Below are 19,686 nucleotides of genomic sequence, written 5' to 3' on the forward strand. Positions count from 1 at the left end.
ACGGCATCTCCTCTTTCCCACTGAACGCCCCGCACGTGCCACTGCTTTTATCCACACATGGCGGCGACCTCGCCAGCGCCGATGAGGGCCGTCGCCACCGCGTTTACCCCGCCTCCGTTATCTCAGAGGATCACCCGTATCTCTACCGTGTCTGCCGTCCACCTTCACCAATGCCGCGCAGCTCACCGGTGGCGCCCTGCACAGTGCCGCGGGAAGCCGGCCGTCAGTGGCGTGGCCGAGGACGACGAGGAGGACACTTCGCGGGAGGCTTTAAATCTTGAGGAAAAAGAGGAGGAGTCCGCGGGCGCGGGGAGCTGGGGGCTGGGGTGGTTCAGGCTTGATGAGGTTGGGATGGACATCCTGGGCATCGCCGTGCCCGCCGTGCTTGCACTCGCCGCCGACCCCGTCACGGCGCTCGTTGACACCGCCTTCGTCGGACATATCGGTAACTAAATCACCTGGATTCCTCATATCTTTTTCACAAGCCTGCCTTCAGCTGTGAGCTCAAATGATTGAGTACTTTCATGTATATCGAAAATGGCAAACACTTCATATGATAAGATTCAGTGCAGAATTCAGTAGAGAAGCTCAGATGTGTATACTTGCTTTTCATGTTTTGTTGATGAGATTTATTACATCAATTTCATGATCTTTAATTCCTGTCGCCAGGCTCGGTTGAACTTGCTGCCGTTGGTGTATCCATATCTGTTTTCAACCTGGTGTCCAAGCTGTTTAATGTGCCACTGCTTAATGTCACCACATCCTTTGTTGCTGAGCAGCAAGCAGTGGATGCCAAGTATAGTGGCGTAGGAGAAAGTAAGCAAGTTTGAAGTTTTATTCATCTAGCTAGAATCAGCAATTTGGTTTGCGTTACACTGATTACTGTTTAGTTCTCACATAGGAGATGGAGTGTCGAGTACCCGAGAGCAGGCTAGTGAAAAAAGGAAGTTTCTCCCAGCGGTGTCAACATCCTTGGCTTTAGCTGCTGGAATCGGGTTGATGGAAATGGTGGCACTTATTGTTGGATCTGGCACACTAATGGACATCGTTGGTATACCTGTCGTACGTAAGACTAATTTATTGTTGTACATAGATTTCTTGAATCTAGAGTTGTTAAGGTGTGGTACCTGGATGTATCAATTGTGAATTGAGTATTATCTTGTGTTTGTGATTCCTAATGCATACCTAAAATGTGAAAATTATTTCTTGAACCTCTGTTTCTTGTTTTCTAAGTCACATGTTTGACTGCTAAATTTGGAGCAAGATAAAGTAGCCTTTACTCATCCTGGAAAGATGAGACTGGATAAGAATGATATTATGCCATTTGGACAGATGATTTTATGGTACTACCAAAATATGGGTGTCTACTTGCTATAATAAATAAATATTTGGATATTGTCTTATCTTAAACTTGACTGCCAGGTGCCAAGTATAATTGAGCGGAAACCATTTTCCTAGCATTATCACCGAAACTTACCAAGTTGATAGCCCAGTAGGCGTTAGTCTGTTAGTTAGCCCAATAGCAAAATTCACCGGCTTGATTTTGCCTGCGACACCAGCTTTATTTGTCTATTCATTTTATTTGTTGAATTAAGGTTATGTAAGCATGGAATTATTGTACAACATCTGTAACTAGTTCTTAGTGATTCCGGCTCAAAAAACTTCTGCTATTAAAAAATCAACACAGGATTCACCGATGCGAGCACCGGCAGAACAGTTTCTTACTTTAAGGGCATATGGTGCTCCACCAGTCGTAGTAGCACTTGCAGCACAAGGTGCATTTCGTGGTTTCATGGATACAAAGACACCTTTGTATGCTGTGGGTAAGATTATGCAAACAGATTTTTGTTGTTACATCTGGCTTCCTGGTTAAGATGCCATACGTTATTGATTTGAAATATTGCAGTAAGAAACTAATTGTGTGGATCTATGATGCATGCAGTTGCTGGCAACCTAGTAAATGCAATACTGGATGCCATATTTATCTTCCCACTTGGTCTAGGTGTAAGTGGCGCTGCATTGGCAACTGTAACTTCTGAGTATGTTGAAGCCATTATGAGATCTTTTACTTTTTTTTGCTTCGTCCTGTTATTATCAATATTTATAGACTGCGTAAACTATCTGCATTTGTTCAGGTACTTGGCGGCATTCATCCTCCTATGGAAGCTGAATAACGAACTAATCCTGTTCTCATGGAATGTCATTGGCAGTGACATCATCCGCTACCTGAAATCTGGTTAGCCAATATCCCTCATGTTCATTTCCTAAGACTTAACAAAATAGTGTTTTCTTGTGAGATTTTTTTGGTCTATACAGAAAGAACAAAAGGATTCATGAATCAATTCCGCTTAGTAATCACTCAATTAAGCATCCCTTAATGTTGCTGCAACATACCTATATGATAGCCACTCTAACTTTAGTGTTTTTGTAGGTGCCTTGCTAATTGCCAGGACCATCGCAGTAATCCTTCCATTATGGCTGTCGACATCCCTGGCCGCAAGACAAGGGCCTGTTCCAATGGCTGGCTATGAGATAAGCTTGCAAGTCTGGCTAACAATTTCTCTACTTAATGATGCACTGGCTCTTGCTGGTCAGGTATGTACATTTACAGGGACATGCATTTAATCTCTAAGTCGATGTCTTCCTATGTATCTGAAGTATCTATAACTTAATGCAGGCTCTGCTTGCAAGTGAATATGCGAAAGGGAACTACAAGCAGGCCCGCTTGGTTTTGTACAGGGTTCTGCAGGTTAAGAAGATATTATATTCACTCACAATTCCTTGTTAAGTTTCTCCTCTTCCTTGGCGTTAATCAACAGTCATATGCTGATGATGCATCTATTTTCCTGCAGATTGGAGGTGTCACTGGTCTTGCACTTGCTGCAACCTTGTTCCTTGGGTTTGGATATTTGACCTTGCTGTTTACAGATGATCCAGCAGTTCTAGATGTTGCGCAGTCTGGAGTCTGGGTAAGGAGAATTATAAGAAGTCAATACTTTGTTTCTCAAGTCACAATGATCTTATATTCACTGAATGAATGTGGAATTATTGCAGTTTGTCACTATTACTCAGCCGATAAATGCTATTGCTTTTGTGTTTGATGGGCTCTACTACGGTGTTTCTGACTTCGGCTATGCCGCATACTCCACAGTGCTGTTTCTATCCCCACTACTGGTGTTACTAGTTATAACTCCAACGTTTTCATCCTAACGATGTCGATATATTGCCCATTTTAGCTTTTCGCGGGGGTCGTCGCTTCAGCCTTCCTCCTTGTCGTTGGTCCCAACTTTGGTCTTGGTGGTGTATGGGCTGGTCTTACTCTCTTTATGGGTCTGCGAGCAGTTGCCGGGTTCTGGAGGTAATTCCCTGCTCTTGTTTTGGTAGGAATTGTTTTAAGATCATGGCACTTGCATGGCTTTGTTAGAAATTAAGTCCAGACTTGGATTAGAATGAAAAGAATGATCCTTATTCTGGAAAAGAAAATCTGTCAGTGGCTTGAGCGAATCCTTCTGACTTTTCAGGTTAGGGAGCAAAGGTGGACCATGGGAAATAGTCTGGTCAAAGACTGATTAATATACCAAGAATACGTAGGAAGCATTTTGAGGCAATCACAGCGCTACATTTTAAGGTCATAGTCATAGTGCATGACCGTGGATGTTGAATGGTTCGATCTCAAACAGAGCAAGGATCAGCAGAAGGAAGAAAACCTAGGCGGATAGTGTCAGTCATTTGTAACACAAGAAGAGGCACTGTTTTATCTCAAAAGGAAAAGAGACGAAGAGGGACTGCTTCTGCAGTAGGACAGACGAGAGGCTGCAGAAGGTGGGTAGGTGTTCCCTCTTGCTGTGTCTGCTGCAGGAGGTTGTTTCTCCCTTCCACTGTACAAGGAAGCTGTGTACAGAAGTACTAGATACACAAAGGCCTCCCATATATTTTTCTTCCTTTGTGCCATGTAGGAGTGAACTTGCCATATTTTCTTCAGATATGCAAGTGAACAGATGATGGAGTAGTGGCCATTCTCAGTCATTACTCTTGAGTACTCCCTCCGTTAACAAATATAAGAGCGTTTAGATCACTAAAGTAGTGATCTAAACGCTCTTATATTTCTTTACAGAGGGAGTATGTACTATTTCGAGTAATATGATTTCGTTTGGGGCTTCCAAGAGAATCACTTATTATTTAGAGTGGACAGCCACATCTTTTCCTAGGTTTTCTTTTTAGGAAGATGATATTTTCTCTGTGTTACCTATCATTTTCCCAGTTTTCTTTTACTACTGAAATCCCTATTGCAATTGCCTAGGTGCTGGTTGGTACCAGCAAACCTCACTACCCTGACACAGGAATATGTTAAAAATATGTAGGATGAATGTGGTTTGTATTTAGATAGAAGGGGTACTCTAATAACATTACAAAGAAGATAACTGAGCAAGGTCTGCACTCGATTGCTTTGCTTTCGTTTAGAACACCCCCCCCATCATAACTAGCAGAGTGCGGTGCGTTGCTACAACAATGGCTGGTCAACCTTGTACTCACTTCATTAGCATACTGCAAAAAAGAGTGTCACGAGACAAATAAATAGCTCAACCAAATCAGAAATGCCAGACCGAGCTCCACGAAGGCTTTTATTTAAAAACTTCAAAATTTAAACTTTTCAGTTTCAAAAACTTCTGAAAATAAATACAAATGTACCTAGATACATAATGTACATGTGTGCAAATTTTCAGGTCGAAATACATTAAATTGTGAGCTACATAAAAAGACAAATTTGGGGCTTTTTAGCATATGTACTGTTCATCTTTAAAGTTTATGGTTTTGTTTTTTTTTGTGCAGCTCGCAATTCAAGGGATTTCATCCTGGAAATTTTCACACATACACTTTACCTCCTTGCATACATGTGTACTTTTTTTTGAATTTTTCCAAATAAAGGGCTTCATGGAGCTCGGTCTTCAAAATGCCCTACTCCAACCAAATGGGCAATTTGTTTGCAAGAGCTCAGTGATGGAAGAGGTGTTGGAGCCATACTCCCTCTGTCTCATAATGACAGAGGGAGTAATTGGTTTCTTCCGGTCCTTTGCTGTAGTAGTAGTAGTAGTAGTAGGGGGCACACCATTTTCTCTGAGCTGATACCTTGCTTGTTGAAGCGATGCTCCGAGGTAATTTGGCTTGCTTGCGTCTTCAGCTATTCACATGTACTCCCTCCGTTCCGAATTACTTGTCTTAGATTTTTCTAGATACGGAGGTATCTAGCATTAAAATGAGTCTAGATACATCCGTATCTAGACAAATCCAAGACAAGTAATTCGGAACGGAGGGAGTAGCTTTTTGAGTACTATCTGCGTTTTTTAGCCTGTGCATTAGCTTTAGTCAAAGCCAAGCTTTGTAAAAAAAATTATAAACAAAAATATTAACATATATAATGTTGGAAATATGAGCAATTTATCAAATAATTTTGCTAACGGAAATACAGATAAAGCATGACTAATATATCAGAGATAAAGCAAGTCATACAATCAGACAGAGAAAAGGTAGATAATATCTGCATATATGAATTTGAACTAAACACGTCTAGAACAGACACTAGATGAAGTTGCATATACGAAGTAGAACCTAACATATGTAGGGCAGAAACTAGAGCAAAGAACTATGGCAGGACTTCTAACAGAAAGAGTAAGAACACGTACGGGACAGCAGCAGCAGAAACACTGGACTCTGGGTCAACATCCTCTCCAGTCATGTCGTCGATGAGGTTGTCGACGTTGGGGAAGAAGTCATCGGAGTCCGTGATGAAGAAGTCAGTAGTCGCATGGAGCGCTCCCCAAAAATCTTATCACCCTTCTCCCGTACAGGACTCAAAGAGGTGCAGTTTCGGAGGCCTACTGTCCCGACCTGTGGTGCAGAGCGACCTCCCTTTTATAGGCGCAACTGAAGGAGGCGAGAGGCTGCGCCGGGAGCTGAAGGGAACGAGGGAGACGAGTTCGGATTCAGGACCTTTCGTTTACCTGTCGTGCGTGGCAAAAATTTAGACATCGGCTCGGTTCATTCCCGCAGCCCGCGGCGTGGCGCGGCGCGTCGTGGCGAGGCGGGCGACGGAGGAGGAGCGCGCGTGGATGTCCCTCTTGTTCTCATGCTCATACATGTGGGAAAAGAACCTCCCTTATAAAGAGGTCCAACTCCCTCTAAACTAGCAATGTGGGACTAAACTTTTGTTCCAACTCTTTGCCCGTTGTCTTGCATGAATGGGCTAAGTGGGCCTCTAGGATTTATTAGGAATTTCTGAAATTGTTATTGGGCTGGCCCATAAATAGATAAAATTCCATCAATCCCCCACCAGATCCTAGAGGCACACATAATTTGCCTTTAATTCCAAAACACTGTTTTATATATCGATACTGCAGTGGAGACTGTTAAGTTGAACTTCCACCTAGAACTCTATGCTACACTAGTAAGCAACTTGAACAGTGGACTAGGCCTTGAACTGCAAGTTTTCTGTGAATCTAGCTTCACACAAAGCCTTGAAAGATACTAGGCTACCGTGGGTCTTCCCCGCGGATGGAGCTTATGCGTCATACTTCGAGACCTTTCATGAGTTTACTAGAGAGAACACTACTCTCATAGATTGCAACGTTTTACAATCAGACTCATATAGGTGTGTTCTTCAAAAGATATTCTACATCTCTGCTTAAATGAGCCACTTAGAACACTTTAAGATATACATCAACCTGCCATGCAGATTAGGAGAGTATTGCATCTTCATGGAGTGGTATTATTAATAGTAAGGATACTCTCCTCTCAGTTGACCAACAACTTGTCTTCCACATCTAATTCACGGGATCTCCGATCACATAGACTAGGTTACCACTATGAACAACTCATATTGTGGGTCTCATACCCACCTCCCTCGATGCATTATCTATCACATTACGTGATAGACCCTTAGTGAAAAGATCTGCCAGATTTTTAGACGTTTGAATATAATCCAATGCAATAACTCCGGAGTTTCTCATTTTCCTGAAAGACTTTAACCTTCTCTTCTCTGGAAATATGCCCTAGAGGCAATAATAAAATAGTTATTATTATATTTCCTTGTTCATGATAATTGTCTATTGTTCATGCTATAATTGTGTTATCCGGAAATCATAATACATGTGTGGAATACAGAGACCACAACATGTCCCTAGTGAGCCTCTAGTTGACTAGCTCGTTGATCAATAGATGATTACGATTTCCTGACCATGGATATTGGATGTCATTGATAATGGGATCACATCATTAGGAGAATGATGTGATGGACAAGACCCAATCCTAAGCATAGCACAAGATCGTGTAGTTCGTCTGCTGAAGCTTTTCTAATGTCAAGTATCTTTTCCTTAGACCATGAGATTGTGCAACTCCCGGATACTGTAGGAATACTTTGGGTGTGCCAAACGTCACAACATAACTGGGTGACTATAAAGGTGCACTACGAGTATCTCCAAAAGTGTCTGTTGGGTTGGCACGAATCGAGACTGGGATTTGTCACTCCGTATGACGGAGAGGTATCTCTGGGCCCACTCGGTAAGACATCATCGTAATGAGCTCAATGTGACTAAGGGCTGGTCACGGGATGATGTGTTGCGGAACGAGTAAAGTGACTTGCCGGTAACGAGATTGAACGAGGTATTGGGATACCGACGATCGAATCTCGGGAAAGTAACGTACCGATTGACAAAGGGAATTGTATACGGGATTGCTTGAATCCTCGACATCGTGGTTCATCTGATGAGATCATCATGGAACATGTGGGAGCCAACATGGGTATCCTGATCCCGCTGTTGGTTATTGGCCGGAGAGTTGTCTCGGTCATGTCTGCATGGTTCCCAAACCCGTAGGGTCTACACACTTAAGGTTCGATGACGCTAGGGTTATTAGGAAGACTTGTATGTGATTACCGAATGTTGTTCGGAGTTACGGATGAGATCCCGGACGTCACGAGGAGTTCCGGAATGGTCCGGAGGTGAAGATTTATATATAGGAAGTTGTCATACGGTCACCAGAAAGGTTCGGGGGCATATTGGTATTGTACCGGGGCCACCGAAGGGGTTCCGGGGGTCCACCGGGAGGGGCCACCTCTCTCGGAGGGCCTCATGGGCTGTAGAGGAAAGGGAACCAGCCCCAAGTGGGCTGGGCGCATCCCCCCTTGGGCCCATGCGTCTAGGGTTGGGGGGAAACCCTAGAGGGGGCGTCCCCCTTGCTTGGGGGGCAAGCCACCCCCTTGGCCGCCGCCCCCCCTCTAGATCTCATCTAGAGGGGGCCGGCCCCCTTCCTCCTTCCCCTATAAATAGAGGGGCAAGGGGAGGGCTGCATAACACATCAAAGGCGCAGCCCCTCCCCTCCCCAACACCTCTCCTCCTCCGTTAAGAGCTTGGCGAAGCCCTGCCGGAGTACTGCCGCTCCACCACCACCACGCCGTCGTGCTGCTGTTGGAGCTCTCTTCCTCAACCTCTCCCTCCTCCTTGCTGGATCAAGGTGCGGGAGACGTCTCTGCTCCGTACGTGTGTTGAACACGGAGGTGCCATCCGTTCGGCGCTAGGATCATCGGTGATTTGGATCACGACGAGTACGGCTCCATCAACCCTGTTCTCTTGAACGCTTCCGCTCGCGATCTACAAGGGTATGTAGATGCACACCTCTCCCTCTGGTTGCTAGATGAATCCATAGATTGATCTTGATGATGCGTAGAAAATTTTAAATTTCTGCTTCGATCCCCAACAGTGGCATCATGAGCTAGGTCTATGCGTAGTTTCTATGCACGAGTAGAACACAAGTTGTTGTGGGCGTCGATTTTGTCAATTTACTTGCCGTTACTAGTCTTATCTTGATTCAGCGGCATCGTGGGATGAAGCGGCTCGGACCGACCTTACACGTACGCTTATGTGAGACTGGTTCCACCGACTGACATGCACTAGTTGCATAAGGTGGCTAGCGGGTGTCTGTCTCTCCCACTTTAGTCGGATCGGATTTGATGAAAATGGTCCTTATGAAGGGTAAATAGAAATTGGTATATCACGTTGTGGTTTTGGCGTAGGTAAGAAACATTCTTGCTAGACACCTATAGCAGCCATGTAAAACTTGCAACAACAATTAGAGGGCGTCTAACTTCACTACAAAAAAAAGACACATCCATGACATTTTGGGCCGAACGAAATTTTTTTCTGTCATACATATGACACTTCTATGACGATAATTGTGACAAAACCCGGTATCATCATAGATGTGGTGGGCTCCTACTTCTATGACAAAAAATCATGACAGAAAATGGGCTTTTCGTCCTGGGCGGGCCGGAGACGCAGCTGCATGACATTCTTTGGGCCGTCCATGACGGAAAAACCGTGGTAGAAGCGAGGCGGAGGAAATTTTTTGGGAGTTCCCGGTTACGGTGGGAGGTCGGGGGCCGAGCGATGCGCGTTTCTCTCGTACACGTACGCGCGCGTGTGCGAGGCGTTGGCTCTAACTGAACCCGAGCGAGGCGTTGGACTCTAACTGAACCCGAGCGATTGCACTGCAGGCTACGCGTTACTGAACCCGAGCATTCGATCGATGGCTGCTAACTGAACCCGATCGAGCGATTCCTTCGCTACTGCTGCTAACTAAAGCCGATCGATGGGATGAACAGTGAGCGTTGCTGGGGGGTTTGGATGAACAGTGAGCGGTGGCGTTGCCTCTGGATGAACAGGACCCCGTGGTGTGGTGAAGGGTTGGATGAACAGTAGACGATGGAGGGGTGCCCGTGGAGGGGTAGATGAACAGGACCCCGTGGTGTGGAGGGCTGGATGAACAGTAGACGGTGGAGGGGTGGTTGAACAGGACCCCATGGTGTGGAGGGCTGGATGAACAATAGACGGTGGAGGGGGTGCCCGTGGAGGGGTGGTTGAACATGACCCCGTGGTGTGGAGGGCTGGATGAACAGTAGACGGTGGAGGGGTGGTTGAACAGTAGCCGGTAGAGTAGCGCGCGGTGGAGGCTGGATGAACAGGAGCCCGTGGAGGCTGGAGGAGGTCGACGGTGGAGATGAACAGTATCCCGTGGAGTCCCGTTTTGCGGTAAGCCACACCCCTCCCGATGAACAGGACCCCCGTTTCGACCGTAGCGCTCCAACACAAGTCTGTTTCCTCCGTTTTACGGTACGCCACACCCCTCCCGATTAACATGACCCCCGTTTCGACTGTAGGAGGTCCGTTTCCTCCGTTTTGCGGTACGCCACACCCCTCCCGATCAACAGGAACCCCGTTTCGACCGTAGGAGGTCCGTTTCCTCCGTTTTGCGGTAAGCCACACCCCTCCCGATGAACAGGATCCCGTTTTTAACGTGGCCGGTCGAACACAAGGCCGTTTCCTCCGTTCTGCGGTACGCCAGGCCTCGTTTCCATCGCCTGTTCCGTCCAAGCCCTCCCGATGAACATGACGCATTCCGTTGCCTCCCCATGAACACGACGCATTCCGTTGTCTCCCCATGAACACGACGACGACGCTGTTTCTCCGTTCCGACCCAGCCATGTACACGAGCCCTGGCCGTACGTATGCGTGAGTAGGCGTTCGAGACCCCGCCCGTATGTACACATACGTGGCCGTATTTTCTTTTTTGCACCCTGGCCGCTGTACGTACGTGTACATGTTACGTGCGCGCCTCTACTATGACACGTGTGCGCCTCTACTACGACACGTGTGCGCCTCTACATCGACCAGTATGTATGTACACGTTCGCGATCAGAATGACAATGCTACGTACGCTTCGACCAGGTGGGTCCCGACTTTCAGGCACTTCCTTGCCTGCAAAGATGTAGCTGGTGGGTCCCAGTAGTCAGGGGGCGAATCATTTTTTTGTCCGGACGCACTTCCTTGCGTGCGAAGATGTAGCTGGTGGGTCCTAGCAGTCAGGGGGAAACGTTTTTTTCGCGAAATACAGTGGCCCGTACGGTGGGTCCTAGCTGTCAGGTGGAGGAATCATTATTTTCCGCGTAATAAGGAGGCACTTCCTTGCTGCGGCCGTGGACCCAGCTGTCAGCCTCTCCACGTACAGTCCACGTCCGATGGAAGTTGTTCCTTGACCATGTTGACCATGTCGCGCCGAGAGCACCAGGGCGGTGGACGACGGCGAGGCCTAGAAAGGGGATGACACGGAGGCAGGGAAGACTCGGCAGTACGAGGGTTTACTGGTTCGTCTGCCGTCGCCGGAGAATAATAGCAGGTGTGGGTGAGTAGAGGGATGGCTAGGCCAGCGATGGGAGTACGGTCGGGCGGTGAGGCCTGCGCGGCAGCACAGCCGGCCGCGAGGAGGAAGGAGCAGGCAGTCCCGCCAGCGCTTGTTTGAGCGGCTGGAGCAGGAAGAGCAGAGATTGAAGAAGCACGACGGCCATTGGATGGACATCCAACAGTCAGTGCTTGTGCGTCAACCTTTTTTTTAGGAAAACCTCAAATCTGTGAAAAACAGCATACATCCCATCTGCCATTATTTCTAATAATTTACAGCCCATTTGCTAATTCTTAAGGTTTTCTTGGAGCCCATATTCTTTTTGTTAGCATTACAGCCCATATTGTGGCAACGGTTAAAAAACTATACGAAATTTTGCATATTTCGATGCGATCCGAACTGTTTTTAATCCCGAAATTTCGACTCACATTCAAACTGATTTTAAAAATAAATGTATATCAATATAAAATCCAACAAATTCTCCACGCATCAAAATTAATGTAATTTAAAATCTTGAAATGAAAAAAAGATATTTGAAACTAATTGCCGGTTTGATGTGTTTTAAAAATGTACAACCCATTTCTCATTACTGATGGGCCATTTTCTCGGCCAGCCGAATGAAAGCTCTCCTTGTCTTGAAAGATTTGCAGCCCAACAGGCCTGACAAAGCGACTTACTTGGCAAATCACAAAAAAACTGGGCTGTGGCCGTGGACCCAGCTGTCAGCCTCTCCACGTACAGTACTCTTCCGATGGAAGTCATTCCTTGACCACGTTGACCACACGGCGCGGAGAGCACCATGGCGGTGGACGACGGCGAGGCCTAGGAAGGGGACAACGCGGCAGTGGAAGCCCGCGCGGAGAGGACTACGAGGGTTCACTGGTTCGGCTGCGGTGTGAGGCTGCCGTCGCCGCAGGGCCTGGCCAGCGGTGGGAATAGTAGGGGGCGGTGAGGCCTCTGCGACAGCACAACCGGCCACGGGAGGCAGGAGCATGCGGCACGACCGGCGCTGCTTTGGGCGGCTGGAGCAAGAAGACCAGAGGTTGAAGAAGCACTACGGCCGTTGGATGGACATCGTACGGTCACTGGAGCTAGAATCGTTCATATTGACTAAGTTGACAAAGCCCTTCGTCCCTGTCAACTTAGTAGGCCCACAAGTCAGCCTCCCAGCAAGGTGGGTCCCAGCTAGCCGGGGGAGTATTCATTTTTTTGTGCGTAATAAGGAGGCACTTCCGGTGGGTCCGAGCTGACAGCAGGGGGGGACGTTTTTTTCACAAAATACGGTGGCCCGTCCGGTGGGTCCCAACAGTCACGGGGAAACGATTTTTTCGCAAAATACTGGTGGCCCGTCCGGTGGGTCCCCGCTGTTAGGTGGAGTAATAATTATTTTGCACGTAACAAGGAGGCACTTCCTTGTTGCGGCCGTGGACCTAGCTGTCAGCCTCTCTACGTACAGTCCACGTATGATGGAAGCCGTTCCTTGACCGCGTAGACCACGCCGCACCGAGAGCACCAGGGCGGTGGACGACGGTGAGGCCTAGGAAGGGGACGACGCGGACCCGCGGAAGACACGGCAGTGGATGCCCACGCGTAGAGGAGTACGAGGGTTCACTGGTTCGCTGCGGTGTGAGGCTGCCGTTGCTACGTCTTGAGCTTGCGTTGGTTTTCCCCGAAGAGGAAGGGATGATGCAGCAGAGTAGCGTAAGTATTTCCCTCAGTTTTTGAGAACCAAGGTATCAATCCAGTAGGAGCCCACGCTCAAGTCCCTCGTACCTGCACAAAGCGATAGCTACTCGCAACCAACGCGATTAGGGTTGTCAATCCCTTCACGGTCACTTACGAGAGTGAGATCTGATAGATATAATATTTTTGGTATTTTTGGTATAAAGATGCAAAGTAAAAAGTAAAAGCAAAGCAAGATTAAAGTGATGGAGATTGATATGATGAGAATAGACCCGGGGGCCATAGGTTTCACTAGTGGCTTCTCTCAAGAGCATAAGTATTCTACGGTGGGTGAACAAATTACTGTTGAGCAATTGACAGAATTGAGCATATTTATGAGAATATCTAGGCATGATCATGTATATAGGCATCACGTCCGTGACAAGTAGATCGAAACGATTTTGCATCTACTACTATTACTCCACTCATCGACCGCTATCCAGCATGCATCTAGAGCATTAAGTTAAAAACAGAGTAACACTTTAAGCAAGATGACATGATGTAGAGAGATAAATTCATGCAATATGAAATAAACCCCATCTTGTTATCCTCGATGGCAACGATACAATACGTGCCTTGCTGCCCCTTCTGTCACTAGGTAAGGACACCGCAAGATCGAACCCAAAACTAAGCACTTCTCCCATGGCAAGAACTACTAATCTAGTTGGCCAAACCAAATGGATAATTCGAAGAGACTTGCAAAGATAACCAATCATACATAAAAGAATTCAGAGAAGATTCAAATATTATTCATAGATAGACTTGATCATAAACCCACTATTCATCAGTCTCAACAAACACACCGCAAAAAGAAGATTACATTGAATAGATCTCCACAAGAGAGGGGGAGAACTTTGTATTGAGATTCAAAGAGAGAGAAGAAGCCATCTAGCTACTAACTATGGACCCGAAGGTCTGAGGTAAACTACTCACACTTCATCGGAGGGGCTAGGATGATGTAGAAGCCCTCCATGATGACGGCCCTCTTCCGGCGGAGCTCCAGAACAGGCCCCAAGATGGGATCTCGTGGATACAGAAAGTTGCGGCGGTGGAATTAGGTTTTTGGATCCTGTTCTGATCGTTTGGGGGTACATGTGTATATATAGGAGGAAGAAGTACGTTGGAGGAGCAACGAGGGGCCCACGAGGCAGGGGACGCGCCCTAGGGGGGTCCACCCTCGTGACCGCCTCTTTTGTTCCTTGGAGCAGGGTCCAAGTCTCCTGGATCACGTTCGATGAGAAAATCACGTTCCCAAAGATTTTATTCCATTTGGACTCCGTTTGATATTCCGTTTATCTGAAACACTGAAATAGGCAAAAAAAACAATAATTCTGGGCTGGGCCTCCGGATAATAAGTTAGTCCCAAAAATAATATAGAAGTGGAAAATAAATCCCAATATAGTCCAAAACAGTAGATAATATAGCATGGAGCCATCAAAAATTATAGATACGTTGGAGACGTATCAGGCACCCCCAAGCTTAATTCCTGCTCGTCCTCGAGTAGGTAAATGATAAAAAGAGAATTTTTGATGCGGAGTGCTACTTGGCATAATTTCAATGCAAATCTTCTTAATTGTGGTATGAATATTCAGATTAGAAAGATTCAAGACAAAAGTTTATATTGACATAAAAATAATAATACTTCAAGCATACTAATAAAGCAATTATGTCTTCTCAAAATAACATGGCCAAAGAAAGTTATCCCTACAAAATCATATAGTCTGGCTATGCTCCATCTTCACCACACAAAGTATTCAAATCATGCACAACCCCGATGACAAGCCAAGCAATTGTTTCATACTCTAACTTTTTCAGAACTTTTTCAATCTTCACGCAATACATGAGCGTGAGCCATGGATATAGCACTATAGGTGGAATAGAATGGTGGTTGTGGAGAAGACAAAAAGGAGGGGAAGATAGTCTCACATCAACTAGGCGTATCAACGGGCTATGGAGATGCCCATCAATAGATATCAATGTGAGTGAGTAGGGATTGCCATGCAACAGATGCACTAGAGCTATAAATGTATGAAAGCTCAACAAAAGAAATTAGTGGGTGTGCATCCAACTTGCTTGCTCACGAAGACCTAGGGCAATTTGAGGAAGCCCATTATTGGAATATACAAGCCAAGTTCTATAATGTAAAATTCCCACTAGTGTATGAAAGTGACAACATATGAGACTCTCTATATGAAGAACATGGTGCTACTTTGAAGCACAATATATGAGACTCGCTATATCACGATGCTACTGTGAAGCACAAGTGTGGTAAAAGGATAGTAGCATTGCCCATTTTTATTTATTTTCTCTTTTTTGGGGCCTTCTTTTTTTGGCCTTGCTCTTTTTTTATTGGGACAATGCTCTATTGAATGATGATCATCACACTTTTATTTATTTACAACTCAATGATTACAACTCGATTCTAAAACAAAGTATGACTCTATATGGATGCCTCCGGCGGTGTACCGGGATATGCAATGAATCAAGAGTGACAAGTATGAAGAAATTAACGGTGGCTTTGCCACAAATACTATGTCAACTACATGATCATGCTAAGCAATATGACAATGATGAATGTGTCATGATGAACTAGATGGTGGAAAGTTGCATGGCAATATATCTCGGAATGGCTATGGAAATGCCATAATAGGTAGGTATGGTGGCTGTTTTGAGGAAGGTATATGGTAGGTGTATGATACCGGCGAAAGGTGCGCGGTATTAGAGAGGCTAGCAAAGGTGGAAGGGTGAGAGTGCGTATAATCCATGGACTCAACATTAGTCATAAAGAACTCATATACTTATTGCAAAAATATAGAAGTTATCAAAGAAAAGTATTACGCACATGCTCCTAGGGGGATAGATTGGTAGGAAAAGACCATCGCTCGTCCCCGACCGCCACTCATAAGGAAGACAATCAATAAATAAATCATGCTCCGACTTTGTTACATAATGGTTCACCATACGTGCATGCTACGGGAATCACAAACCTTAACACAAGTATTCTTTAAATTCACAACTACTCAACTAGCATGACTTTAATATTATCACCTCCATATCTCAAAACAATTATCATGCTTCAATCTTTTCTTAGTATTCAACACACTCAAAAGAAAGTTTCACAAATCTTGAATACCAAGCATAATATTATTAAGCAAATTACCATGCTATTAAGAGACTCTTAAAATAATTTAAGTGAAGCATGAGAGATCAATAGTTTCTTTAAAAAAAATCCACCACCGTGCTCTAAAATATCTAAGTGAAGCACATAGAGCAAAATTATAACACTCAAAAGATATAAGTGAAGCACATAGAGCAAAATTATCCAGCTCAAAAGATATAAGTGAAGCACATAGAGTATTCTATCAAATTTTAATTCATGTATGGCTATCTCAAAAGGTGTGTACAGCAAGGATGATTGTGGAATACTAAGACACAAAGACACAAATAATACAAGACGCTCCAAGCAAAACACATATCATGTTGGTGAATAAAAAAATAGCTCCAAGTAAATTACCGATGGAAGTGGACGAAAGAGGGGATGCCTTCCGGGGCATCCCCAAGCTTTGACTTTTTGGTGTCCTTGGATTATCTTGGGGGTGCCATGGGTATCCCCAAGCTTATTCTCTTGCCACTCCTCGTTCCATGATCCATCAAAAGAATTCACCCAAAACTTGAAAACTTCACAACACAAAACTCAAAATAGAAAACTCGTGAGCTCCGTTAGCGAAAGAAAACAAAAGACCACTTCAAGGTACTGTAATGAACTCATTCTTTATTTATATTGGTTTTAAACCTACTGTATACCAACTTCTCTATGGATTATAAACTATTTTACTAGCCATAGATTCATCAAAATAAGCAAACAACACACGAAAAACAGAATCTGTCAAAAACAGAACAGTCTGTAGTAATCTGTAGCTAGCGCAAGATCTGGAACGCCAAAAATTCTAAAATAAATTGCTGGACGTGAGGAATTTATCTATTAATCATCTGCCAAAATAATTAACTAAATATCACTCTTCAAATAAAAATTACAGCAGTTCTCGTGAGCGCTAAAGTTTCTGTTTTTTACAGCAAGTTCAACAAGACTTTCCCCAAGTCTTGCCAACGGTTATACTTGGCACAAACACTAATTAAACACAAAAAACACAACCAAAACAGAGGCTAAATAATTTATTTATTACTAAGCAGGAGCAAAAATCAAGGAATAAAAATAAAATAGGGTTGCCTCCCAACAAGCGCTATCGTTTAACGCCCCTAGCTAGGCATAAAAGCGAGGATAGATCTAGGTATTGCCATCTTTGGTAGGCAATCCATAAGTGGCTCTCATGATAGTTTCATATGGTAATTTTATTTTCTTTCTAGGAAAGTGTTCCATGCCCTTTTTAATGGAAATTGAAATCTAATATTCCCTTCCTTCATATCAATAATCGCACCAACCGTTCTAAGGAAAGGTCTACCAAGAATAATAGGGCAAGAAGGATTGCAATCTATATCAAGAACAATGAAATCTACGTGCACATAATTCCTATTTGCAACAATAAGAACATCATTAATCCTTTCCATAGGTTTCTTAATAGTGGAATCCGCAAGATGCAAGTTTAGAGAGCAATCATCAAAATTACGAAAATCTAGTAAATCACACAAAGTCTTGGGAATAGTAGAGACACTAGCACCCAAATCACACAAAGCATAAAACTCATGATCTTTAATTTTAATTTTAATAGTTGGTTCCCACTCATCATAGAGTTTTCTAGGGATAGAAACTTTCAACTCAAGTTTTTCTTCATAAGATTGCATCAAGGCATCAACAATATGTTCGGTGAAGGCTTTATTTGGACTATAAGCATGTGGAGAATTTAGTACGGATTGCAATAAGGAAATACAATCAATTAAAGAGCAACTTTCATAATTAAATTCCTTGAAATCCAATATAGTGGGTTTAGCTACATCTAGATTTTTATTTCTTTCAATCCCACTTTCATCAATTTCATCATTAAGATCTAAATACTCAGAATTTTTAGAACGCCTTCTAGGTAAAGGAAGATCATATTCAGTTTCATCAAGATTCATATTGCAAAATAAAGATTTAATAGGGGACACATCAATAACTTTTAGATCTTCATCTTGATTTTCATAGGTATTGGAAGAACACGCTTTTATAAAGGCATCTTTGGAAGCACGCGTCCTAGCGGTTCTTTCCTTGCACTCATCAATGGAAATTCTCATGGCTTTGAGAGACTAATTGATATCATGCTTAGGAGGAATAGATCTAAGCTTTAAAGAATCAATCTCAAGAGAAATTCTATCAACGTTTCTAGCCAAATCATCAACTTTAAGCAATTTCTCCTCAAGCAAAGCATTAAAATTCTTTTGTGAATTCATAAACTCTTTAACACTAGTCTCAAATTCAGAGGGCATCTTATTATAATTTCCATAAGAGTTGTTGTAGGAATTCCCATAATTATTAGAAGGATTACTAGGATATGGCCTAGGATTAAAATTCCCTCTATAAGCGTTGTTACCAAAATTATTCCTACCAACAAAATTCACATCCATAGATTCATTGTTATTCTCAATCAAAGTAGACAAAGGCATATCATTAGGATCAGAAGAAACACTCTTAGTAGCAAATAATTTCATAAGTTCATCCATCTTTCCACTCAGCACATTGATTTCTTCTATCGCATGCACTTTTAGAAGATCTTTCAGTATGCCATTGAGAATAATTAACCATAATATTATCTAGGAGTTTAGTAGCATCTTCTAAAGTGATTTCCATAAAAGTGCCTCCCGCGGCTGAATCTAAAAGATTTCTAGAAGCAAAATTCAATCCGGCATAAAAATTTTGTATAATCATCCACAAATTCAAACCATGAGTAGGGTAATTACGTATCATTAATTTCATTCTCTCCCAAGCTTGTGCAACATGTTCATGATCAAGTTGTTTAAAGTTCATAATATCGTTTCTAAGAGAGATGATCTTAGCGGGAGGAAAATATTTAGAGATAAAAGCATCTTTGCACTTGTTCCATGAATCAATACTATTCTTAGGCAAAGACGAAAACCAAGCTTTAGCACGATCTCTAAGCAAAAAAGGAAATAGCTTCAATTTAACGGCATCATTATTGACATCTTTTTTCTTTTGCATATCACATAAACCAACGAAGCTATTCAGATGAGTAGCGGCATCTTCACTAGGAAGGCCGGTGAATTGATCTTTCATAACAAGATTCAACAAAGCAGTATTAATTTCACAAGATTCAGCATCGGTAAGAGGAGCAATCAGAGTGCTAAGGAAATCATAATTATTGGTATTGGTGAAGTCACACAATTTAGTAGTATCTTGAGCCATCGCGACAAACAAGCAATCTAACACACGAGCAAACAAAAAGGCAAACGAGCAAAAAAGGCAAATAGAGAGGGAGGATAGAGAGAGAGGGCGAATAAAACGGCAAGGGTGAATTGGGGGAGAGGAAAACGAGAGGCAAATGGCAAATAATGTAATGCGAGAGATAGGGATTGTGATGGGTACTTGGTATGTTGACTTTTTGCATAGACTCCCCGGCAACGGCGCCCGAAATCCTTCTTGCTACGTCTTGAGCTTGCGTTGGTTTTCCCCGAAGAGGAAGGGATGATGCAGCAGAGTAGCATAAGTATTTCCCTCAGTTTTTGAGAACCAAGGTATCAATCCAGTAGGAGCCCACGCTCAAGTCCCTTGTACCTGCACAAAGCGAT

General features: G+C 44.0%; 1 protein-coding gene across 2 annotated transcripts; it reads left to right on the forward strand.

Moving 5' to 3' along the window:
- LOC125551146 (protein DETOXIFICATION 44, chloroplastic-like) lies at positions 1-4,026 on the forward strand. Of its 2 annotated transcripts, XM_048714303.1 has the most exons (12): positions 1-445; positions 670-816; positions 902-1,062; positions 1,688-1,823; positions 1,943-2,039; positions 2,136-2,236; positions 2,432-2,595; positions 2,678-2,749; positions 2,853-2,969; positions 3,055-3,150; positions 3,237-3,358; positions 3,522-4,026. In XM_048714303.1, exons 1-12 carry the CDS (start codon positions 58-60, stop codon positions 3,571-3,573), a joined length of 1,653 nt encoding a protein of 550 aa, XP_048570260.1. In that variant the 5' UTR covers positions 1-57; the 3' UTR covers positions 3,574-4,026. The 2 variants fall into 2 exon arrangements, with proteins under 2 accessions (XP_048570260.1, XP_048570261.1); XM_048714304.1 differs by lacking the exon at positions 1-445 and having other exon boundaries at positions 891-1,062.
- Positions 4,027-19,686: the final 15,660 nt, after the last annotated feature.

This window comes from Triticum urartu, chromosome 4 (genome assembly GCF_003073215.2).
Source record: "Triticum urartu cultivar G1812 chromosome 4, Tu2.1, whole genome shotgun sequence".
NCBI classification, from domain to species: Eukaryota; Viridiplantae; Streptophyta; class Magnoliopsida; order Poales; family Poaceae; genus Triticum; species Triticum urartu.